Source organism: Mustela erminea, chromosome 11 (genome assembly GCF_009829155.1).
Source record: "Mustela erminea isolate mMusErm1 chromosome 11, mMusErm1.Pri, whole genome shotgun sequence".
Classification (NCBI taxonomy): Eukaryota; Metazoa; Chordata; class Mammalia; order Carnivora; family Mustelidae; genus Mustela; species Mustela erminea.
The window spans coordinates 40,246,460-40,272,198 of NC_045624.1; the positions used below are offsets into that span (position 1 = coordinate 40,246,460).

The following is a 25,739-nucleotide window of genomic DNA, read 5'->3' on the forward strand; positions in this document are numbered from 1 at the left end:
AGATTTTGCTTTCATATTCTTACTGACGTAATGAAACGATATAGTTGTATTTTAGTAGCATCTGATATCTTTTTGTTCTTTTATTCTTTCAGTGATTTCTTTAGCCTGTTGTCTGGTTGCTGAGATTAGAATGGAAAGGCCTTGTGAGCAGCAAACCGGGTTTCCTTCACTCTTGTGTGTCAGGATCTCCAGCTCCACAACTGTGGGAAGGGAGACCTTAATATTAATATTAATATTAATAATATAATAATTTTACATATTATATTCTATATTTTATGTATAGATTCGAGGAATATATTACATATTATATAATTGATATAATTAATAATATTATTAATATTAATACTAATATTGTTAATATTTGTGAAATGAGCAAAGAATCTCTCTTTCCCCTTGGAGGAGTTTGGAGAATGCTGTTACTTCATTGGGGCTGATGCTTTCCATCAGGTTGGGAGATGTTATTCTATAGTCTCTAAAGGAATGAGCCTTGGAAAGAGCATGAATAAGCTGCATGTCTTTCTAGCCTTGAGTTTCTCTATGGATGAAACTCTTCAGTGTGAGGTAGGAAATTCTGTCTGACTTCCTCTCTTCAGATAGGAACATACAACTTGGATAAGTGCAGTTGATTCGTACACAGTCCCGTAACTTTGTCTCGTAACTTCAGCTACCATTTTGAGCCTTAGGTGTTAGGTTATTGGAATGAATCTGACTGTGAGCTGGGTCTTAACTTCTGTGCCTCAGTAACCTATCTGTAAGATGAGATTATGTGACAGGATTTGCTGACCTACCTCAGACATTCTGTGTGTGATGACATGAGAGGGATGTTGGAAATTTGGTTTGTCTATTTTAATACGTAATAAGTAGTTAATGCTAAAGTCTGGTAGACAATCATTTTTACTAATAATGTTTCTTGTTGACACATGCAACATAATTTAACTTCGAAGGAAAAAAACAAACTGGATTTTCCATTCCTAACGGATCTGACTATAATTTCTTTCTTTGTCTTATAGAAGAATGGCACAGAATTGAGAATTGAGGAGCAAAAATAAGGAAACTTCCTAAATTTTCCTTCTAATCTTCTTGTCCCTTCGATTATTATGGGGATTTCTACTGAGAATTCAGAAACAATTTCTGGGTCACTTTAATTCTTTGGAAACCTCATTGGTAGAGAGGACCTTGTCAGTGCTGAACAGAAGTGAAACCTTAGTTCAATGATTCATTTATCAGATGCTTTCTTATCATTGTAGTGGTTGTAATCTTTAGTAGGTTATACAATGAATATTAACTCTTTATACTTTTGTACTTATGAAGCTTAAAGTCATTGCACATATTTGGTATGATTACAGCATGGGAAAGAGAGTAGTGTTCATGGTGATACTTTCTGTGTCCCTGTATGCCTAGAAAAAGGTAAGTGATGAGGTGAAATAATTATAAGCAACTGAGACAAAAGTCCACTATTGAGGAAAAGAATTTTCAGACTGTCTGCATTGATTAACTAGTTGGTTAGCTCTTCAGCTCTCCACTTTACCTCAGAAGCCACATTTTCTCCTGTGTCTTCACACTGGGTTTGGACTTTTGTAATCACTGAGATCAAACTTTTGGTCATAAGAAATAATGACTGAGATGAGTAGTTTGTGTTTGAGAATTGGCGCTTTGGTGGTTCTGCAGTAGGTGATAGTTTCCTCTTCTGCTTCTTCTAATGAGAGCTTCTTCAGGGACCAGTACTGAGCAGATCTCCCGCTGCCCTTTATGTCCTGCGGCTGCTTTGGTGTTGGCCAGCGCTAACTAGCAGGAGCCTGGATACCATCTCTTTCCTGTTGAGCTCTGAAGCTCCTGGCTTCACTCCTCCTCGCCACATTTCTACACGATCCCCTGCTGCAAGCTTGGGAATTGATTCACAGAAGCAACTTCTTTCATTTCCAGGTGCTCATTTGAAGGACTCTTCACTCTGTGAAGTTTCACAGCCTTTGATTACCGTAGGACTTTAGGATCACATCAGAGAATTTAAAACACAAAGTGAAAATGTGGCCTGATATTAGAAGTTATTTCGAGCGAAGTGGATGTGTTTTTCCAGTCCATGGGAGGAGACAGGAAGACTACTATTGCTCTCCCGTTCCATGCAGGCTCAGATGGAAACCTGTGCGGGCAAAGAGCTTTTTTTTATGCGGTAAAAGCTAAAAACGTACCCATATTTCTCACTTTTCAAGTTATGACAGTCTTTCACAGCTGTCAATGATAAAGATGTTTTGGATACCATCCAGAAATAATCTCTAACAAGTTGCAGTGCTAGACATATGAGAGTTTGTAGGAACTTTCCGAGCTTTCTCAAGAAGGTACTTCTGACTGATCTTCAGTAGGATTCACTTTTTGAAAAAAAATTTTTTTTTTAAATCCATGGTAATAGGAAAGGGAGTATCCTGAGCTGTCTTGCAGCTGAAGGACAGGATGTGTCTACAAAAGCACTCTACTTTGCTCCCCTTCCTCAAACAACACTTAGAGAACTTTAAGATGGTGAAACAACAAGACAAATTTGCCTTGACTAGAATTTTTCCTTATCTTAATTACTAGAATTAAGAATTCTGGAAAAAGGGGCGCCTGGGTGGCTCAGTGGGTTAAGCCGCTGCCTTCGGCTCAGGTCATGATCTCAGGGTCCTGGGATCGAGCCCGCATCAGGCTCTCTGCTCAGCAGGGAGCCTGCTTCCCCCCCCCCCCCCTCTCTCTCTCTGCCTGCCTCTCTGCCTACTTGTGATCTCTGTCTGTCAAATAAATAAATAAAATCTTAAAAAAAAAAAGAATTCTGGAAAAAAAAAACACCATAGCAGAAATAAAGACCAGAATTAAAGCACTAAAATATGCCTTATAGAACTCATGTGTTATCTTTCCTGTACACTAAAGCTTTTTAAGACAAACATGAAAAGAGAGTCTCTTTCTCCAATTGGGCTAACATTTAGTTGAAAGCACAAATGGTCAAGTGTGAGTAGACCTCTTCAGGAGATTCTTAATTTAAGTGTAAGTATGTTTCAACATTCTAGAATTTTGTCTGAAACTTGGAACACTTTTAGTCATGGGTTCGGTACTATATTTGGCAGAATCAGTGTTAGACACAGCCATATGAAGGTCCCCTGAGTATCTCTAAGTTCTCGTTCTGTATTAATAAAGACACAGATAAAGATTGTTTGGAGAATTTGATCCCAAAGGAAAAATGTATTGCGCTTTCTAGTTTGGCATCCTTTGACACCATAGTGGCCCTGACATGGGAATGTATGGGGGCATTCTCTGGCCATCTGTGGGGAAGAGACTCTTTCATATCTGAGAGATTATGGCTTACGGCATGGTTTTAGAGCTGAATTAAGTGAGGGATTCTTGAGGGATCGGAGTTAAATACAGAAGCACTGATGGGAGTGGGTGGTGATGGTCATGAAGTCATTAAAGTCCTCCCAGGGTACAGTTTTTCAGGGAACCCTTCCCGGGCCTCTTTGGTTTCCTACTCGCTCTGTCTAATTCCTTTCCCCAGTCCCCAAGCACTGGAGATAACTTCTTTCTCTTTATACTTTTGCCAGTGTTTAGATCTTATGGTAGTCTGAATCCTGAGAACTTAATCTTATCATTTCTTGAGATTTTTCAAGAGTTATTTTCCCCCTTCTAGTAAGAAATGAAAGGTAGTAAGTAAAAGGAGTAGTAAATGTGCTTTAGAGTAACTTCAGGTAGCTGGGGCAGAAAGGAAAAATGGAGAGGAGGGGAGACTAAGTTCCATGGTAGGAACTTGGTGAGCTAGAGCAGCCAAAAGAGGGTTGGAGATTGGGGTGGGGGGGTACCGTGGGGAGAGAGAGAGAAGGGGAGAATGAGAGCGAATGTGAATGAGGTCTGGACAGGTGGGCACTGGTTGGATTATATAGGCCTTTGTGGACCTCTTAAAGACTTTGGATTTAAGCCTGAGTTCAGCGGGGAGCCATTGAAGGCACTTAAACAGAAAAGCCATTAGAAAATTTTTGTGGTTTCCTCTTTGGTGGTGTGTGGAGAAGAGACTGAAGGCCTGTTAGAAAAATCCAGTTGAGAGACGTTGGTTTGGCCTAGGGCATGTCTGTGATGGAGATGGGGAAAATGGAGAAAATGAGATAGATTTGAGAGAGTTCAGTTGGATTGGTGGTGGATGAGCAGTGGCAGAGGAGGGAGGAGGAGTGTCGAGGACACGTGGGTTTTCACGTGAGTACCTGAAGTCCTTATGTTAGGCAAGACTAGGATCTGGGGCGGTAACAACAGCCTCAGAATCTCAGGCCCAGGTGCCTGGGTGGCTCAGTGGGTTGGGCCTCTGCCTTCGGCTCAGGTCATGATCTCAGGGTCCTGGGATAGAGCCCCGCATTGGGCTCTCTGTTCAGTGGGGAGCCTGCTTCCCCCTCTCTCTCTGCCTGCCTCTCTGCCTACTTGTGATCTCTGTCTGTCAAATAAATAAATAAAATCTTAAAAAAAAGAAAGAAAGAAAGAAAGAAAGAAAGAATCTCAGGCCAGTAGCACAAAGCCTTTAGTCATGCAAAGTGGGCTACACATCCAGGTGACCTTCCTGGGCAGCTGTCCTCTAAACTCAATGATTGGACTGCCCACCACTTGAACAAATTTGGGTCCACCAAATTTGCTGTGGCAGGGAAAAGCGGACACGAAGATTCACGCATGGACTCTTCAGTCACTTCTCCGCACATCTTGTTGGCCAGAGTAGGTTGTGTATATGGGTGCACCCTTTTATTTCAAGGAGCTGGACGTGTAATCCTCTCTTGTGCTCAGAAGAAGAGGAGAAACAGAAAACCTGGTGGAAAGATCTACCACAATTCCATTTTCTGATATGGAGAGCTCCAAAGAGTTTTGTTTCAGATATGTTATTTGAGATGCTTGTGAGATAAGTAAGTATCTGTATCAAGTAGGCCTTTGAGGAGGAAGGAAGGATAGAATGAAGGAAAAGAAGAAGGAGGCAGAGAGGGAAAGAAGGGGAAGGAGGAAAATTCAGGTTTTGTATATACATTCAAAATGTATCTATGGGATTTATGGGATTGCAAAGAGACAGTGTCTAGAGAAAGACTAGGATGAAGAAATGAGCCCTTTATTAGTTAAGCTATCCTGTGGGTCCACTTAGGGGTGTGTTAGAATCTGCCACTTTACACTACACTGTCTGGGTAGAAACTTGGTCTGAATAGAAATTCAGTGTCACCTCCCCAGCACTGGGAAGAATACCTTGAAAGAGGTAGTACCTGGTAACATCTAGTAGGAGGTAGTCATTGATATATTGTATTATATTACATGTCTGTGTCCTTTCTGGTCAGCTTTGTGGAGATAGAACAAAACCAATCACTTTTCATTCAGTGAGTGTACCTTAACCAATGTGTACAGTCGTAGAACCATCACCACAATTAAGATACACACCATTTCATCACTCTAATTTCCTCTTTGTGCCCTGTGAGAGTCAAACCTGTCTTCCCACACCCTAGTAAGCTCTGATGTATCTTCTATCAATATAGTTTGCCTATTTGAGGGTTTCATATAAATGGAATTGTACAGTATGTGTTCTCTTGTATCTGGCTGCTTTTATTTAGCATAAGGGTTGGTACACTTTTTCTGCTAAGATTCAGATAGTAAGCATTCTTGTAGACAAGAGGGTCTTTGTTGGAAGTACTCAACTCTTTTGGTTACAGCACGAAAGCAGCCTTGGAAAATATATAAACTGAAGGTAGGCAGCGCTGTTCCTGTGGAACTTTGATGAAAAAAACAGGCTGAGGGCCAGATTTGGCCTGTAGGCTGAAGTGTGCTGACCCTTGATTTAGCACAATGCTCTTCAGAGTAATTTCCATTGTTGTGTGTAATAATTCATTGTTTTTTTGTTTGTTTTGCCGAGTAGTCTTCCATTGTATGGATGATGTACCACAATTTGTTGGCCCATTCATCATTAAGTTGTTTCTAGTTTTTAGCTTTTATGAAGAAAGTTGCTATGAACATTCACTTACAAGTCACTGTTTAAACATATGCCTTCGTTTCTCTTAGGTAGATACCTAGGAATGGAATTTCTGGGTCATATGGAAAAGGCACATTTAATATTATAAGAAGCTGCCCAAACTGTTTCTTAAAGGAAATCAACAATTTAAAGATTAAAAAAAAATATTTATTTGAGAGAGAGAGAGCGAATGTGACAGGCTGAACAGAGGGAGAACGAGAGAGAGAAGCAGACTCCCCACTGAGTAGGAGCCCCTGTTCTGGACCAGTCCCGGGACCCTGGCGATCATGACCTGAGCCGAAGGTAGACACTTAACTGACTGAGCCACCCAGCTGCCCCGGAGACCTACTATTAAACCAATAATGTATGCGAGTTCTAATTGTTCTGAGTTCTTGGCATTGTAGTGTCTAGTGGAATAAATATTTATTAATATTTAAATGTTAATGGATATAAATGAATCAATGAAAATACATTGAGAATATTATCTAGTATCATAGATTTTTTTAGATGTGATTTTTTTAATAGCTACTTCTTCTGGCTTTACCATAAATTATTAAATGGATTTCCTGTTATTAAACCTTAAGACTTTATAAAAATTTCCTGTTGAAAACAGAGCAGTCACCATCTGTGTAGGGGGCAACATGTTCAATACTGCACTTACTGGTAAAGGTACAGAGTGCAATTACTCTCTACTCTTCTTAGTAGCTAGTGGCTACACCATGTGCCTTTCCTCATGGGTTGATCTGGGGATTGGGTTGAAATTCTATGGAAATTTGATGAGCCTAATTTAATTGTATTTTCGAGTAGGCAGCCACCTTACCTCTTCAGGGGTATGTCAAGGAGTACCCTCAGGCAGATCCTGGATTTTTCTTAGAAGGGTATTTTGTGTCTCTTGGTCCCCCAGTAATTTGTCCCTTAGCATGTGGCTGAATGAATTTTTGCCTGAACAGTCTTTAAGTTAATGTTTGAAGTGTCTGTCTACCTACCTCAGATTTTTTTTTGCTTTTTTAAGTCTCAGTCAAGTTTTGTGGTCTTCTACTTTAAGCTGTGTAACTTTCCAGCGAGCTGACTTATACCTGAGGAAATTGATTTGCTATTTAGGTGTTTGCCATAATAAGCTCATTAAATGCAGGGACCTGATACCAAAAAGTCATTATTTCAGTTTTGAGTGCTTGTTCTGAGGCTATATACTCGGACAGAGCTAGATGTCAATTAAGATTATTTCTTGTTAGTGGGGATAAAATCATGTTATCGGCTTATAAAAGAGCCGCTCTGTTCTTTGTCTAGGGTTATAGGAGAGTATATTTAACTCATGCAAAAGTTTATCCATTCGTTAAGTGGAAAGGTAAAAAGATAGAGGCCGTCAAGAGATCCCAGTTTCACCTGACCAGAAGCTATGCTTGAGCCACAGGGTATTTTTCCTGCAGAGCTCTCGGAGGTAGGGTCAAATTGCAGGTTACAGTGTTCCAAATTGTCACAGTGTTAAGAAGTAAGTCTGTATTGAGCCTGAAAAGCTTGGCCATGGGTTACCTTCCCTGGAGTCAAACTCAGAAGCAAGTTCACTACGTCATGGTCAATATTATGTTAATGCCAAGTGGGAAGGTACAGCAGAGATCCATAATGGAAAAATGCCTAAAGCCTCCTCCTTCCCCATGAACCATACTTGTTGTAGAATCCTGGATTTGCAGATTAAAAGAGCTGATATTGACTGGTTCTCTCTGTGGGCCAGGCCCTGTTCTGAGCATCTTGTGTATATCAAGATCAAAGGGAGTTCAGTGTACTGGTACAGAACACAGACTTTTGGGCTGGCTAGATTGCTAACTAACCAAGTGAATGGCTGGTTTCCTCAGTGACTGCATTTCTTCATTTTTAGCTTGGGGATCATGACAGCACTTATGTCCTAGGGCTGTTGGGAGGGTTGAATGAGTTCATACACCTGTTCAGTTCAGGAGGGTGCCTAGTGTGTAGTAAGTCGTATAAACACTAGCTGTTATCATCCTCATCTTATTACTCATCTCAAGAGAGCTGAGGGATAGATATTGTGGTTTTGCCCATTTTACAGTTGGATAAACTGAGGCACAGAGAGCAATGATCCCAAGGCCACAAGGCTAAGAGGTGGTGAAGTAGGATTAGAATACATGCAATCTGAGTCCATTCTGTGGTTGTAAACACTCTGTTCTGATGCCTCTCGATTTAGTAAGAAGGAAATGGCCATGAATTTTAGGTGTAATCTGCAGTGAAGCAAAGAGGCTCATAAGGAAGAGATGAGTAAGAGGAGGGTCTCTTATACTGGTGGCTTGGACTTGACCACTGGTTCCTCTGATTGAGTATACATCCATTGACTTGATAGTGGCCAACAGATTGGCCCAGCGTGTATCTTCTGTTTGGAATAGTTCTACTTCAGGAAATGGCATTGCCATCTCTTCTGTTAAGTGAGCTAGAAGCCTGGGTCTCCCTTAACTCCAGCCTTTCCCTTGTTACTGTATCTGGTATCATTAATTCCTGTTGGTTTTTATTTATTTTTTTAAGAGTTTATTTACTTATTTGACAGAAAGAGATCACAAGCAGTCAGAGAGAGAGAGAGAGGAAGGGAAGCAGGCTCCCTGCTGAGCAGAGAGCCCAGTTTTCAGGGCTCCATCCCAGAACCCTGGGATCATGACCTGAGCCGAAGGTGGAGGCTTTAACCCACTGAGCCACCCAGGTGCCCCTATTTTTATTTTTTAAATGCCTTATAAATATTTCACCCTCTCCAATGCCAAGGCACTATATCAGCCCAAGCCAAGGTCCTCAATCTCCTTCTTTCCCAACTCCCTCAGTCTGACTACTCTTGCTGCATTCCCCTGTGCTCTTCCCATAGCCTGAGGCAAAAATGCAAATCTTATAATCTTATGCCCTGGCCTAAAACTTTACCCATTTTCACATTCAAACCCACATCTGTCTGATTCCAAAACCTGTCTTCTTTCTCATGCCATCTTGCCTTTATAAAGTTCGGAGCAGTTAGCTTTGATTTGGAGAAATGAAAAAAGTAAGATTCTTAGGTGTCAAGTAAAATCAGGTTTTCTTTGACCTCATTCATTAAATTCATGCCTCAGATAATTAGGTCCTAGAATCTGACCCCATTACCAGACCTGTCAGCAGATCTCAAATGTTCCACAAAGATTTATAATATCTGACCTCTTTTCTGGGCAAGACAGAGTATATTGTAATAGGAAAATGATAAGATGCATGACAGCCTTTTCTAATTTTTTTTCACAATCTCGTTCACTAATCTAGCTGGGTTTTTGGAGTGTGTGTGTGTTAGTTATGTGGTTGTTTTTGTTATTATAGGTTTGGTTTTTGCCTGAGTCTTTATCAAAGCAGATATTAACAGGTTGAATCCCAAGTTTGCTAGAACTGAGTGCAGGTAAAAAAAGACTTTTTTTTTTAAGATTTTATTTTATTTTATTTTATTTTGAGAAAGAGGGAGAGAGTTCGTGTGTGTGCACGTGTGTGTGCACATGAGAAGGTTGAGGGAGTGAACACAAGTGGGAGCTGGGTGGAGGCAGCTGCTGAGGGAGAAGGAGAAGCAGGCTCCCTGCTGAGCAGGGACTCTATCCCAGGACCCTGGGATCATGACCTGAGCTGACCGCAGGCGCTTAACCGACTGAGCCACTCAGGTGTCCCTAAAAAAGACTTTTAAATCATCAGCATCCTGTTTATTTACTGAAGTAAAAATTTTTTTTTAAAGATTTTATTTATTTATTTGACAGAGAGAAATCACAAGTAGATGGAGAGGCAGGCAGAGAGAGAGGGAAGCAGGCTCCCTGCTGAGCAGAGAGCCCGATGCGGGACTCGATCCCAGGACCCTGAGATCATGACCGGAGTCGAAGGCAGCGGCTTAACCCACTGAGCCACCCAGGTGCCCCCCGAAGTAAATTTTTAAAAAGTACTCAGCAAATGGCCACACTGAGTTAGAAGTCCCTCTGTTTTCCCTTTGTCAGCTTTTAATCTCCCCTCTTCCCAGGGCATGTAAACTGAGTATAGGGAAGGTCTCCCCAGGGGAAAGTGAAGAGGAAATGAGCTTGGGACCAAAAAAAAAAAAAAAAAAAAAAAAATCCATCCTGACCGGATCCTGGGGTTGGCAGAAAGCAGACTGGCAAATCCAGGCTGTAATCAGTAATACTGGTTTTTTCAGGATGGAACTGTAGGCCATCTTGCCCGTTTGGACAAGTTTTATTTTTATCTTTTATCTTTTATTTTTAAATGAACAGGGTAAGGCATTCCTAGATTCACATGCATGCCTGTGGAAGAGCAATCCCTTTGTTCACCAGCAGCAAATGCTGGCCCACTGGATCCACTGTGATCTTGGTGTTTGTGTGGAAAACTCTTCAAGGTGTGGCCCTCTGTCCCTGTGGATAGCATGTGCCCTGACAGCATTTTATCTTAAGGCAAATTGCAGCCAACTTGTGAGGGAACCCAGATAAAAAGCAGAAGAGATTTCTATCCTACAATCCTGAGAGTCTTTATGGACCCTCCCAAGGTGAAGGAGATAAGAGAGAAAAGTCAGGTTTTGTTTTTTGTTTGTCTTGCTGGGGGTGTGGGTTCCCGCCTCAATACCAGAAAGATAAGCTCTCTAAAGCCCTAAAAATGGAGGAAATTCATGTTTTCGAACGGAAACTTTGCTGAGAAACATCTCACAGTTCTGTCTGGAGCCAGGATGTGATACCCTAGTAGCAGGACTGTGTCACCATTGGCCATGGTGCCTTTGTTCCCAGTAAAACCCCAGCTTCCCTGGGGAGCAACGGGGCCCAGGTTGGGCCAGCAAGTTCATCAGGCCCCAGGTGGGTCCTGCGTCCCCTCTGTCAGCTTGCTGGGTAGAACATTACTGCGTTAGGGCTACTCACCTTGAAAACAGGATAGCGAAGTCAGTGAGTGGGGAGCTGGATGGGTCTCCTCCTCATACAGCCAGGTGCGAAGTCACTCCTCAGAGCGGGCGTGACATGTGGCTGGGAAGCTGTACAGGGTTAATGAGACAGGTCCCTCTCTGTGTAGACAGCACCCCTGCCATCCATCTTGAGGGACTCTTAACTCTCTCAAAACCAAAGACCACACCCATTTGTCCTTGGAGAGAAAGCATGGAGAAGTTGCGTCTGGTCACCTCCCTATACTTAAGAGAGCTTTCCTATGTGACAGGGGTGGTGAGAGAAAATGGGTCTCTCTTGTTCCATCGGGTTATATGCCTTTGAAAGGCAGGTGAATCCTTCCAGAATCTTAACACTAAACCTTACCCCTTACAATTCCTCCTGACCTAGTCTCTCACCTGGAAACTCAGGCTCATCTTTTGAAACTCAGAAAAAAGAAAAAGTGATCATACCTATAAAACCTCCTGGGACTTGAAACCAGCTTATCATTCCTCTCTAGTGTCAGAAGAGTTTGTTTAGTTCTGTTCAGATGCCAAAGGGAGAAAGAACCAGCATGCGGTGGGAGCTCTGTGTGTTTCACTAGGGAGGCTACAGGGGGCTGAACCCAGGTCCCCTGTGCCTGCTAAATCATTACCCACTAATACTACCCTAGCTGGCCCTGAGCTCATTGCTTTCTATGTTTAGTCTTCACAACATCCTATGAGAAGGTTCCACTGTCCTTCTGTGTCACAGAGGACAGCGAGGGTGGGGCGTGTTAGGTAACTGTCCCCAGTCCCAGAGCCATGGGCATGGTGGGACCTGGCCTGACACCCACGGGGACATCCGACCTCACATTCACTTGCCAGCTTGTGCTCCTCCGGAGAACTAAACCTGAGGGACTGAGGAGGGGGAGAAAGGCAGAGGCTCGTGGCGTCCTGTGAGTGTGGCCCTGGGTTATGTGTGTGTTGCTGTTCCGAATGACTAATACTGTCTGAGCTGTCAGGTGGCAGCCCTCCGCGGCACAGCCCAGCTCTCCGCCTCCCGCAGAAGGAGGCCCTTGCTGCTCATCTGATGCAATCGAATTTCCTAGGGTGGCCTTTAGAGCTCGGCTGTTGTTGGAGAGAGAAGGAGAAAGAAGTTTCACATATTGTTTTTTGATCAGCAGGTTTGGAAACTTTGAGTGTTTGGCTCACAGGATGGTGGAAACGCTCCAGCATTTCCTGTGGCCTCGAGTCTGGGTTCTGAGATAGAGAGCTGGGCCTGAGCTTTGCCTCCTCCTCCGGGGAATGTCAGCACACATCACAAGCCACAAGGCTTGCCTGCTGGGAGCAGGGGAGCGGGGGTGGGCTGGAAGGGGGGGGCGGCAGGAGGGGAGCAGTCAGTGGCATTACAACCACTGAAAAGGAATCTTTCAAACAAATATCCAAAAACCAGAATAAAGGAGGAAAGGTGTGCATTAGTTTGCAAAATAATGAACTTTCCAGTTGAGATGCTGATTCCCAAAGTGCAGGAGAGCTCCTAGTACAGGACAGAGGGCGAAGAACCAGCAGCTCAGCTCCTGTCTTCTTGATTTTGGCAGACTTCCTCCAGGAGGAAAGCAAATCTAGAGTAGGCCCTATTCTCACCTCTGAGAGCCTCTATTTCTAGTCCCGTCCGATGGGACAAATGAACAGCTGCTGCTTGAAGAAGTGCCTAAAGGTTTTTCTGAGAAAGGAATTCTGGATTTTAAAAATGCATCATTGGATTGAGTAATCCTTCAGTTTTTTTTTTTTTTTTTTTATCTCTGACTTTGCTTTTAAGGAACAAGTGATTCATTCATTTATTCATTCCCTCATCTGCAAACTATTTATTGAGCTGTTATTTGCCACACCATCGGGTCAGGCCCGGAGGTACAGAGATGAGTAAGATCTATGATCCCGACCCTGGGGGACTGTAAACTAATAGCATCAGCTGTGGCAGGGCGCCGTGGCAGGTGTCTCGCAAGCACCTGAGAAGACACGCGGAGCAGTCTCTCATTACCGTGGGCGGCTGTGGGGTCAGGGAAATCTCTCAGAGGAGCTGGCACAGGAGGTTGCTGTGAAGTCTAGGCGGGAATGTTTGAAGCCAACCCAAGGGCGGCAGGGAAGGACATTCCAAGGAGAGGGAACGTTCTGAACGAAGGCAGGAGGCACAAGAATTTGCCACGGCCAGGAAATGGCCCGCCGTTTCCGGAGGAAAGAAAGCCACTATCTCTCTTGGTGCTTTTCCTCTCCACTCAGTGGAGCGTGGCCCACCTATGTCTGCAGTAATCCTGACATGGCCAGTCTGGGGCTTGCCTGCCGTATGCAGAGCTCCCCACAGCCCCTGCAGGAGGACTGTCGATGATCTTAAAGAAAAGCCCGTTTGCCAGACTGACAGAGTTGTGTGCGGATTTGCTGGGTGCGGCGCGCAGGGGTACAGTTGGAGGGTAGGATGCACTGGTGGCGCTCAGAGGCAGGTGGGAGCAGGCTGTGGGACGTTTATGGGATGTAGGTCCCAAATGACCATTCAAAGTTTTTTTTTTTTTTTTAAGATTTTATTTATTTGAGAGAGAGAGTGAGAGAGATAGAGAAGGAGCAGGGGGAGGGGCAGAAGGAGAGGGAGAAGCAGACTCCGTGCTGAGCAGGGAGCCAACTTAGGGCTGGATCCCAGGACTCTGGGACCATGACCTGAGAGGAAAGCAGATGCTTAACCATGGAGCCACCCAGGCGCCCCACCATCCAAAGTTTTAAAGCAGGAACGGAGATGTTGAGATTCAAACTCTCAGAAATACAATATTCCATTTCTTCTACTGTTTATCCTCTGCTCGTTTGCACAGTAGAAGCTGTAGTTAATTGAATTTTTACTGTCCAATGTGAATTGGAAAGAGTTACTCAAAAGAATTGGGCTGCTTTCCTGGAGATAATCCCATAGACGCAGGTGATGATAATTCAATATGGGACTAAAGGAAAGAGTTTTCTCTGCCACTTTCCACTGTATATCTGGCCAAGACTCTTCAGCTCTTCTTTTTCCCCCCGAGAAACAAAGGAGGCAAGTGGTCTCAAAGTATCAGTTCCCGACGTGTATCCCATGTGAAACTGGTGCCATAAGCTGCTCCATGAAAAAAAAAATTTTTTTCTAGAAAGATCCATTTGGGAAATATTATGTATTGCATATGAAAATTTCACAGTAGGTGTATATTACATTAAAGACCCAAGAAGCCCTCTACTAAAGGAGCCTTTTAAAAAATGTGGTATAGTGATTAAAAACATGGCTAAGCAATCAGACAGAAATGGATTAAGTTCTGGCTGAGCTCCATATTCTGATATGAGATCTTGGGCCAGGTACTTAATATCTGTGTATCTTAGTTTCCTAGTCTGTAAAATGGTTTACTAATGGTACCGATTTCATAAGATTGTTACAAAAAGTATATGGTACGTGAACTAGTTGTTTCCATTATTAGCTATTATTGCATTCAGTGTTTTACAAGAGGCTTAACTTTTTCTTTCCTTCTTTTCCTTTCCTTTTCTTCTTCTTTTTTTTTTCTTCTTCTTTTTTTTTTATATTACTTGACTTCATATTGAAGGAAGCAGTGTTGTGTGGGAACTGCTGGGCTAAGGCTTATTCCTGAAATGCCTGCATGACTCCTGGTTGCAGGCCGAGAGAGGAAAAGCAGCTTCTGGGCAATGAAGACTCCATCAGAAATGTTGGCATGCAGGTATCTGAGCTCTAGAACCAGTGAATAAAATATCATTCCTGTTTAGCTCCAAGGTCAGACTGTGTAACTTCAGTGGGTGTTTTGTGTGCCAGTTGTCTCTCAAGGGACTGGCGAGATTATAACTCAGGGCAGTAAACAGATATGATGAGGTTGGTGTATTAGGGGTTTTCAATTACCAGTAATGGAAACCTTACTCAAACTCACTTAGCATAACCGGGAATTTATGGGCTCATATATCTAGGGAGAGTATTAGGAGAGCTCAGAGAATGGAAGAAAAAGCGTTAAGGAGTCTGGAACTCAATGTATTAGGACTCTTGTCCTCTTTTCCTCTCTCCTCTCTCTCTCTGCTGCTTGTCTTTGCTTCTCCTTGCCCCATTCCTTCCTATCACAGATGGCCCGTCCCCACATAGAGGGAAGAAGGTTGCCAAACAACCCCCCACAGGAAGACAGACTCTTTCCTTCCAGGCCTCATGGAACGATCCCCAGCATTGGATTTGCTTGGATCACATGTCTGTCCCTCGGCCCTATCAGTCGCTGTTGCCAGGGCCATGGGCATTGTCATTGGCCCCACACATGCCCCCTCTTGGTTGTGGGATGGGACCCGCCACCTGAAGAGAAGAGATGGGAAGGCTCAGTAGACCTTCCCACACTAGAGCTGCATGCAAGAGAAAAGGCGCCTAGAGTAAAAGGTTACAAGATGACCCCAAGTGGTAGCAAGGTTTTCATAATTTTATATAAATTCCCTTTCCTATTGATTTAAGCCACTTAAAAAGATTTTTTTAATCTGTTAAATGATAACTGTTCTACATCTCATCTTCCCCCTCCTTTTTTTTGCAGTTAAAATAGTATATTCATGACTGTCACTGCCCACTTTGTAAATTTGGTCCATATAATATGTTTTTATAAAATCAGGATTAGAATTTGTCACCTCAGTTCCCTGCTTTTCAACCAGGGACGATTTTGTCCCTCAAGGGATGTCTGGCAATGTCTGCAGACGTTTTGATTGTCTCCAATTTATAAGCGATCATTTGATTGTGTAACTGGCATTTAATACTGGCCCGAGGCCAGGGATCCCTGATAAACTTCCTGCAGTGCCCAGGATGAGCCCCACAGCATAGAATTATTTGATCCCAAATGTCAATAGTGCTGCAGTTAAGAAACCCTGCTTTAGTCGTTTCAGGAGAACAGACCTTCTAATAGCCAGATACATTACTCTACATCTTGTGGATTAAAAATAAAGTAATTTTATTTATTTTTAAAGGGCTTTTGCTTTTTTTCTTGATTGTATCAGTGTAAGAGAGTGTTATTTGCCCACATTCTCACCAATCAATAAATGTTTATTTCTTACCAGTGTGACGGACAAAAAAGGTATGATTTGCTCTTTTACTTTGCATTTCTCTTAATACAATTAAGGGTGATCTTTTGGGTATTTATTGATCATTCATTTCCTCTTGTGTGGACTACTTTTTTTTTTTTTAGGTTCTGCAAGTTTTAAAAATATATTAATAAGAGATCATTATTAAGGATATTTATACCAGGTTGCTATAGCTATTGCAAATATTTTCTTGATTTTTTTTTTGTTTTGTTTTTAAATTTTTATGGTGCTTTCTAGAATGGCAAAATTTTAAGGGTCTTTCTATCAATCATCTGCCTTTCCTTTGCTTCCTGTCTTCCTTTGCTAGGGCTGCCATAACAAAGCACCACGGCCCAGATGAGTTCAACAAGAGAAACGTATTGTCTCCCAGTTCTCGGGTCTGGAAGTCTGAGATCAGCGTGTTGGCAGGGTTGGTTCCTTCTGAAGCCTCTCTCCTTTGCTTGTAGACAGTTGTCTACAACTGTCCCTCGGTACCTGTCATGTCCAGATTTCCTCTTATAAGGGCAGTCAGGAATCCAGCCCTTGCTAATGACCTCATTTTAACCTAATTACCTCTTTAAAGACCTTATCTCCAAATACAGTCATATTCTTAGGTACTGGGGGTTAGGACCTCAACATTTTTAGGGGAACACAGTAGCCCACCATCATGAGAGAGGGGCCTCCATCACCTCAGGGAATGTGTTAATATTTGGGGTAAGTTCCCATAATCATTATAAACCTATTATTTGTCACCAGTGGATAATGATGGCCAGTGAGGCAGAGGACAGTTTTCCTGGGGAGGAAGGAAGGGACAGAGGAGTTAAAGCAAATCATTTATCCAGCTGTTTGGTGTTCCTTTCCCATTGATCTGCCTTTTGGCTTCTACTGGCCCATCTGTCGGGTTCTGTCAGTGTAATCGTGGGGACACACAGTTCACCAGGGCAAGTATGTTCATTTTTCCATTACACAGCTCCTATAGGAATGTCCTCTCAGGCTGCTTTTCTCTCTCTCCTCTTAATAGAGTTTGCTGGTGTAACAGAAAGTCTAGAAATAGGATAAAAGAGTTTAAAGCCATTATAGGGACTGAAAGCGAAAACAATATGGGAAATTGAGGGGGGAGGGGAAAATCAGGTATTTGGGAACGTTATGCATCCCCAAACCTAATCAAATACATGGGAAAACATGTAGAGATGTAACAGATCTTTAAGAGACTACAGTGAGGTGAGCTTTCAAACTCAGAAGCATATAGAACTTATGTGTCGAGACAGACAGATTTCTAGATGGAATCAAGAACAGTTTCTCTCCGTTGTCTTGGAAACGTGGCCCAAAGCTAAGGAGACACTCAGCAGAATGATAAAGAAAATTTCTACTCGCTCCAGGGTTATGAAGTCACATCTAACTGACACGCAGACTTTGGTAACTAACTCCCAAAGAAAAAGTGATTCCTCCAACTCTCATTAAATTCACTCAACTATAAACAAGCCATTTGACATGCATATTAAGGTTGTAGAATCTCCCTGTTAAAATGGGAATAAAATCAATCAGTCAGCAGGCAAGCAGGGACATTGTAGCATTCTCCACCCATTTCCCAATTGCCTCCAGGGACTGGAGAGTTACAAGACAGAAGGGTTGGAGTGTCTAGTCTAGCCAGCTGCAGAGACTTCCCTCTAGAGGGTCTTAAATTTTAGTTTGCATAAGAATGATTGTATCAGCCTGTTTACATAAATTTACGAGCCTTCTATTTACTGGGCAATTTCGACAGCTTTAGGCTCAGTTTTACTGCTGGAGGCTCTGATGAGCTAGATTTAACTGTTCCTCATGCAAATATAAATTCAAGAGGATAAAATGTGGACTTCCGAGGATAACCCTGTGGACTGGATTATTCATTCTGCAGTGGTGCACCTGACTCTACGCCTCAGGAGCCCCATCCGTGCTGTTTGTTAGTGTGGGCAACGCCATGAGGTCTAATTGGACTTGTCAAGTGAATTCCCAGGGGACTACCCCTAGCCTCTTGGCTTTCTCAATGACTCCTTTGTACACCTCTGCTATCTTGTTCTCCTCGGGGACTCAGGAAGAGCCACATCATTGTATTCTCACCTGTTCAACAGGCTTGGTCTCAACAGTCTTTGAGAAATAAATACCAGTTAAAGGGGAAGAAAAGCACCTTTGGTTGGTGATTCCTGGGTGGTTAGATGTAATTCTAGACTATTTTGTGTAGAAGGGGGAAGGAGGTTCTCAAAATGCATTTTAATTTTCATTATCCATTCTCTTGCCCCTCAAGATTGTGTGTCCTTTGTTTTTAATAGTGTTACCTGATCTTTACACAGTCTATTTTCACATTAGAACCTGTTTTCTTAATTCTTATTCTGGGGCTTATAATTAGTCTGGATCCTGAATTAAAGTGATGTGGTATAGACATATAGTACATTGTCTGTAGGATTCGCAAGAGAGTAAAAGAGTGTACAGGCTATGAAGAGGAAGACTCCAGTACTGATCGTCTACTTGTACTTACATATATGAGACTTCATAATCATTTAACAGGTTCTTGTTGTGGAATATTCAGTTGTTTCTAAGTTTTGGGAATCATAACCAAAATAGCAGTTGTCATTGTTATAGTTAGCTGAATAATTATTTCTTTTTTCTTTTTTAAAGATCGTATTTATTTTATTTTATTTATTTATTTGTGAGAGAGATTGCAAGTACGTAGAGAGGCAGAGAGAGAGAGAGGAGGAAGCAGGCTCCCCGCTGAGCAGAGAGCCTGATGCGGGGCTCGATCCCAGGACCCTGAGATCATGACCTGAGCCTAAGGCAGAGGCTTAACCCACTGAGCCACCCAGGCACCCCTGAATAATTATTTCTTGAGGAAATATTCTAGAAAAGTAAAATAACTTAGAGAATAGGAAGTTATATGGCTTTTGGTACAGTTTGCAAAAAGTGCCTCTGGAAAGCTGTACCAATTTATATTCTAAATAGATAGACATGTACATTAACTTTCTCCTTTAGGAGTCGTAAACCAAGATTGTCTAGGGAGTCAAGAATATGAACCTCCTAAGTTATGACCCAGCTTCTATTAGAACTACTTTTGCCCTTATTTGGTTTCAGCCACTTGCCTATTTTAGGAATATGCCAGGCCTCAGGGCCTTTGCACTTGCTGTTTCCTTGGCCTTTGACATAATTTCTCCAGATGGCCTCCTGGCTCATATCCTCACCTCTCACAAGCCTCTTCTTGAATGCTGCCTTCTCTGGGGAGCTTTCCCAGATTTCCTTATTAACCAGTGTACTTCTGCCCCTCTCACGCAGACACGTTCCCATGCTTCAGATGCTCCTTCCCTATTGAATTTTTCTCCCTATCCCTTGAGCCAATAAACGACTGGATTTGCTGTTGTGCCCCCAGCTCTTGGCACAGAATAGGTAGGGCTCAGTAATTGTTTGTCAGATGAGTGACTGAACCACTGCTCTGTAGATCTGCTTTTGCCGGTTAGCACTGATTAGCCTCACAGCAGGCTTCCCTCATCATCCTTGGCCAAAGGAGCAGCCGTTTTGTTTGGGTTCATTTCTGGTACTTGTCAGCTCGGTGGAGTCAGTTATTTCTATAACTGCCAGTGTTGTAAGGTGGCCATTAGTAAGTCTGCTATCTCCGTCATCTCGGTGATGTCCAGCTGCCACTGAGATGGGGATCATAACTGACGAAGCTTACTCTGGTCTGATAAAGAGCCAAAGGCACATGTTTGATCAGAATCTTTATACACAGATCAATTTCTGAAAGGAAAGGACCAGAAACCCAATAGAAAAGGGATGAAAGATTTGGGCAGTTCACAGAAACTTGGACATGAGGACTTTGCCTCTTTATGTTCAACCTCACTCAAGAGAATAAGAGAAATACACATTAAAAGTACATGTGATATATTTTTCAATCTGTTAGGTGTAGAAATGTTCCCGTCTGGTGGTAAGGCTGTGTGTAAATAGGCAGCCTCATCTGTTTCTGGCGGGAGCGTAGACTGGTACAAAGCCTGTGGAGGGATGTCTGGAAATGGCTATCAAAATTCACAGTTGCATATGCTTAGGGCACCTGTTTGGCTCTGTCAGTTAAGCAGTGGACTCTTGGTTTTGGCTCAGGTCATGATCTCATGGGTTGTGAGATCGAGCCTAGAGCTGGCTTAAGATTCTCTCTCCCTCTGCCCCTACCCTCAAATAAATAAACCAGTCTTTATTTTTTTAAAAAGATTTTATTTATTTATTTGACAGAGAGAGAGACAGAGACAGAGACCACGAGAGAGGGAACACAAGCACAGGGAATGGGAGAGGGAGAAGCAGGCTTCCTGCAGAGCAGGGAGCCCAATGTGGAACTCAGTGCAGGGCTCAGTGCAGGGCTCGATCCCAGGACCCTGGGATCATGACCTGAGCTGAAGGCAAACGCTTAACAACTGAGCCACCCAGGCGCCCCAATAAAGCAGTCTTTAAAAACAAAATAAAACTGCATATGCTCTTTGACCCCCCAATTTCATATCTATGCATCTGTCATACCCGCTTATGAGCAAAGTGCTGAGTGCATAAGGCTCTTCACCACAGCCTCATAATAGCCAAAAGTAGGAAATCACCTCAGGGTCCAGGTGATAGAGAACTAGCTTATCCTGTAGGATACTTCCATAAAGAGAACTGCTCTGCCTCTGTAAAAGGAGCCAGGGTGCCTCATTTGTATTAATATATAAATACGCGAAATGAACAAAAAAGGTATGGAATGCTGCCTCTTTTTTATAAAGAGAGGGGGAACTGTAATATATTTTTGTATTTGCCTTATATACTTGGAGTCATTCTGGAGGGTCACACAAGAACTGGATAGCTGGAGAAACGGGTGACCGTGGACATGGGGTAGGTGTGTAACTTTACAAGGGGAGATTCTATGCTCTGTTTTCATAAACACCTTTAAGTTTTGCATCACATGAAAAGTCTCAACCCATTCAAAAATATGAAGTTAAAAAAGTCATCCTAGAGACACGGGCTAATCTGGGAGAGGCAGCGGTGGATTACCTTCCTTTGTGAAAGCAACATTGTTAACTCCAGCCAGAATTCAAGGTCCCTCCTGAATGCCGCATCAACCTCATCAGTCAGTTTGCTTCCCCCACTTCAGGGCATCTGGGTGCACTGGCCTTGGGCAGGGAACGTGTGTGTGCCTGTGTGCGAACCTCGGGGCATTTCTCCTTCCTCACCATATCCTGGTTGCTATAGTGCGGAGCTCTATTTGTGACACACAGAAAACACTTTAAAGAAACACTGCTTCCTGACCATGACTTCCTGGGCAATCTGTTCTTCCGGAGACTGCTGAGCGCGAGAAGTTTCCGTGTATTTCTGGACAGAGTGAGCCCAGCTCATTCAGACCCTGGGCACCGCGTGGAGCCCAGCCCCGGGGTAAGGGACACGCTGTCCCTCGCCGGAGCCGTGTCTCGGGGCGACGGGGGCTCCAGGCCATCAGCACCTTCCCCTCCCCTGTCTTCTCTCCTCAGTGGCCGCTGGCAGTGCAGTTGGTGCCCTGTGAGTTCTGCACCCAGAGCCGTTTCTCATACCTAAAACCGCCAGTGAAAACAGGAAGTGATGAAGCAGAATTCACTCTGCATCGGCACCGAGCAACTTTTCTTTCTTTTTGTCATTCCTCATCAGGTGTAGACACGTGTGGCCATCTGCACTGTAGGATCCCGGTTCTCCCGGCTTTGGACCCTCGGGGTTTACCATGCCGCCGCCCGCGGACATCGTCAAGGTGGCCATAGAATGGCCGGGCGCCTACCCCAAACTCATGGAAATCGACCAGGTCAGTGATGCCCGCCGCAGTGTGGGGGTGATTCTCGGTCTTCTTTCTGTTTTGGCATTTTCACAGACTTTGGATTGCTCTTTCCCCCTTCTTTCTCTGTCTGGCTGTGGTGAAAAATCTGTGCAATAATAGTTGCAGTGTAGTTTGATTTCTGTACCACATACAGCGGCGATGGATGGGGTTTTTATACTCGCTCAACGTGCACTCGGATTGTGTCAATACAGGGTTTGTGTCTGAGGCTGTGAGAAAGGCGGCAGGGCCTGTGGCTGGGGCTCTGGGCAGTGGACACAGTGGAGGTCATCCCAGCCCTGCCTGGCAGGGGTTCATGAATATGGGCAGATTGTTTTGTTATAGGCAATACAAAACTTAATTTTTTGACACACTTTCCCCTTTGATCTTTGCAGAAGCCAACAAGTGCATTATAGTAACAGCCTACTAATGAGGTGATTATTTCAGTCTAGGAGGACTCAGTCCCACATCCCAGCCAATTATAATTTTGTCAGTATAAAGTGCACTGTGTCTAGTGTATTGTCTGGCATATAATGAATGTTCCAAATATTGACTGAATGAAGAAATATCCAGAAGATGTTTTAAATGGCCTTACCTTTAAAGGCATCCTTTAGCTTGGATTTTGACAGTCTTTGATTGGATTTAATTACAGGTTATCTCAGGAAGGTTACTTTTTGTCATTCCAGAGCAGATGATTTAAGGGGGAGAAAAATAAAAGGTTGAGACTTAATGTACACTTTGGGTTTCATAACGCAAATAATGTAGGATTCTAGATGGCTTTCGACATTTTCAAAATTAGGGTACCATGGCAACTCTACTTCTTATTTATGCTCTCAGCACTATTTTATGATTATGATCTATACTTTTTTGCCCCCAGTTGGATTTTATTATCTGGCTGAAGAATACGGCAAGAGTTGTATGGCATTGTGCAGGTCCAAAAGACTCATTAAAATAAATGATAAAGGTCACATCAGAATTAGTTGAGCTTGAGTGTGGATGTGAGAAAGGGTAAAATTTTAGGATTGTCGTCAAAAAAGGTGTCATCCGTCCAGCTCATCATGGTCATTTTAACCGCTCTCTGAGGTAGTTTTTGTGAGGCTCTAGAAGTAACCCACCCAGATAGAGAAGCCCACCCAGTAGTTTTATCCACATTTGTGTCAGCTAACAGATGTTTGTCCTTTTTCATGTGCTGCTCGAGAGAGGGTGTGAGCTGAATTTTTAAATCCGCCTGGGACTCCTTGGTGCAGACTCAGTGTAGTTAGAATTAGTTTGGCTACAACCGAGAGAGCCAAAGTTTCAAAGAGGAGTTGGCCTGTCCTACCCACATGGGCAGTTCTGGGCTGCCATGATGCCCCAGTGTCCTGGACCCAGACCCCTTCTGTCTTGTTGCTTTGCCTTCTCCATCTGTGTGGTTGAGGACCGTTGCTTGGGCTTTACTTGGGAGCTCCCTGGACATGCTGAGTCTCAAACCCCACCCCATACCTCCTGACCCAGAATTTGCATGTTAGCTAGATCCTTGGGAAATCCTGTGTGTTGGTAAGTTTGGGAAGTGCTGAGCTGGATACCTGGTGCTCGAGTCAGAGCCTCCTCAGAATCACCTGGAGCACTTGTGTAAATGTTCTTGGGGACCCTCTGCCAAGAGATGCTCAGTCAGCGGTTTAGTAAATTACTTCCTTTTCATTCTGCCCTGGCCCCTGGTATTTGAGAACCACTGCTGTAAGACAGCAGCTCCTGATAGACATTCTTCGGGGTTTGTGGAGTCCGTGTCCTGTTCTTGCCTTTGGCGATGGCCTTTGTTCTGTGTTCTTTGTTCTGTCTTGATACTTTTTTAAAAAAACTATCTTTTATATTTTAGAACAATTTTAGAGTTACAGAAAAATTGCAAAGGTTATATGGAGCATTTCCATATACCCTTCAGCCAGTTTTCCCTAATGTTAACATCTTAATATATTAGGATATATATTATCATTCATTCAGGATTCCTTTCCCCAAACTAAGAAATTAACAATGGCACGTGGCTGGTAACTAAACTTCCAACTTTATTGGGATGTCAGCAGTTTTTCCGCTAATGTCCTTTTTCTGTTCCAGGATCTAATCCAGGAATGCCAGCCACATTGTAATATAGTCGTCACGGTTCCTCACTCTCTTCCAGCCCTTGAGAGCTTCTCAGTCTTTCCCTGTTATTTCATGGCCTGATAGTTTTGAGGAGTAACTTGATTTCAGTACAATTTCAAGTGGAGAAACGGCAAAGAGCCTCTGCCTGCCTTTTATCCAGATTCTTTAATTATTAATATTTTGCTTCATATGCTTTATGGTTTTCTCTCTTTTTAACATATATCTTTTTTCTGAACCATCCAAGGGTGATTTGGAGACATCACCCTCCTTTACCCCTGAATACTCGGTGTGTCTTTCCTAAGAAGAAAATCATTCTCTTTTATATAACCATCTTCTCTTGATAAAAGCAAGGAAATTGAACCTTTGTTCAAAACTATCATCTAACTCTGAGTCCGTAGCCCATAATCAGGAATTGTCACTTGTCCCAGTAATGTCCTTTATAGGTGATTTCCCTATAGGAGTTTTCCCTCCGGGATCATGTATTATTACGTTTATTGCCATTTCCCTTTGGTTCCCATTGATCTGGAATGTTTCCTTAGTCTTTCTTTATCTTTTGTGACCTTGATAATTTTGTAGAGTACAGTACAGCTTTGTGGGATGTCCTTCAGTTTCAATTTCTCTGATGCTTTCCCCCCAGGTTTTGCATTTTGGGGTGAATTGCCAGAAAGATGACAAGCGTCCTTCTCAGGGATCTTGTATCGGAAGGTACATGATGATTCCTTTGTGTCATTCGTGGTGATGATTCTGGTTTTAGAAATGCAGATACTGAGATTCTTGGAAGTTCAGTGATTTGCCAGTCCATGAGACCAGGACACAAACCAAGGCTTCCCTTACTCTCATGACTGAACTTCTAAACAGTTGGCTAAATTGTGGGCCTCCTGGCATTGCCTCACACGAAGAGTTAGAATCCCAGCCCTTGATGGCCCTGCCTTGCTGGAGTTGGAGGAAGAGCCTAGCAGCAGTGTTGGTATCACATGTTGTTTCTTTCTTTCTTTCTTTTTTTTTTTTTTTTAAAGATTTTATTTGGGGCACCTGGGTGGCTCAGTGGGTTAAGCCTCTCCCTTCCCTGCTCCCCGCACCCCTCCCCCACTGCCTGTCTTTCTGCCTACTTGTGATCTCTCTCTCTCTCTCTGTGTCAAATAAATAAATAAATAAATAAATAAATAAATAAAGATTTTATTTATTTATTTGACAGAGATCACAAGTAGGCAGAGAGAGAGAGAGGAAGGGAAGCAGGCTTCCCGCTGAGCAGAGAGCCCGATGCGGGACTCGATCCAGGACTCCGGGATCATGACCTGAGCAGAAGGCAGAGGCCCCAATCCACTGAGCCACCCAGTTGCCCCTCAGGTGGTTTCTTGAACACATCAGAACTTGGCACAAGAATTAGAAACATATTTGCACATGTAGTGAGGACTTAAGCAATGATTGTCACTTGGGTTTTCTTCTTCTTTTTTTTTTTTTTTTTAAAGATTTTATTTATTTATTTGACAGACAGAGTTCACAAGTAGGCAGAGACACAGGCAGAGAGGAGGCAGAGAGGAGGAAGCAGGCCCCCCGCCGAGCAGAGAGCCCGATGCGGGGCTCCATCCCAGGACCCTGAGATCATGACCCGAGCTGAAGGCAGAGGATCAACCCACTGAGCCACCCAGGTGCCCCACTTGGGTTTTCTTCTAATCTCCCATGTTCAGTGAGCGTCACATACCCTGCCTCTTCCCCCTGGCATGTTTCCTTTGTTCAGAGAGCTCTTTGTTCTTTTTTACCCTGGGTGGCTACTGCTTCATTAAAAGGTTATTTCTGGGAGTTGGGTTAGGGATAGCTGTTTCGTGTTCTAGAGCCTTGAGTGTCCTTCCACTTGTCACCTGAGTTATCATTGAATGTTAACTTAAACC

General features: G+C 43.3%; 1 protein-coding gene across 9 annotated transcripts in view; it reads left to right on the forward strand.

Moving 5' to 3' along the window:
• The window catches only part of ELMO1 (engulfment and cell motility 1), a 522,832-nt gene that overhangs the window by 75,989 nt on the left and 421,104 nt on the right, over positions 1 to 25,739 (forward strand). For 7 of the 9 annotated variants that reach the window (XM_032305259.1, XM_032305268.1, XM_032305261.1 and 4 more), the window contains one exon: positions 21,579 to 21,726. In XM_032305259.1, the coding sequence (XP_032161150.1) occupies positions 21,649 to 21,726 (78 nt within the window). In that variant the 5' untranslated portion in view covers positions 21,579 to 21,648. The other 2 variants (XM_032305266.1, XM_032305267.1) reach the window with 2 other exon arrangements.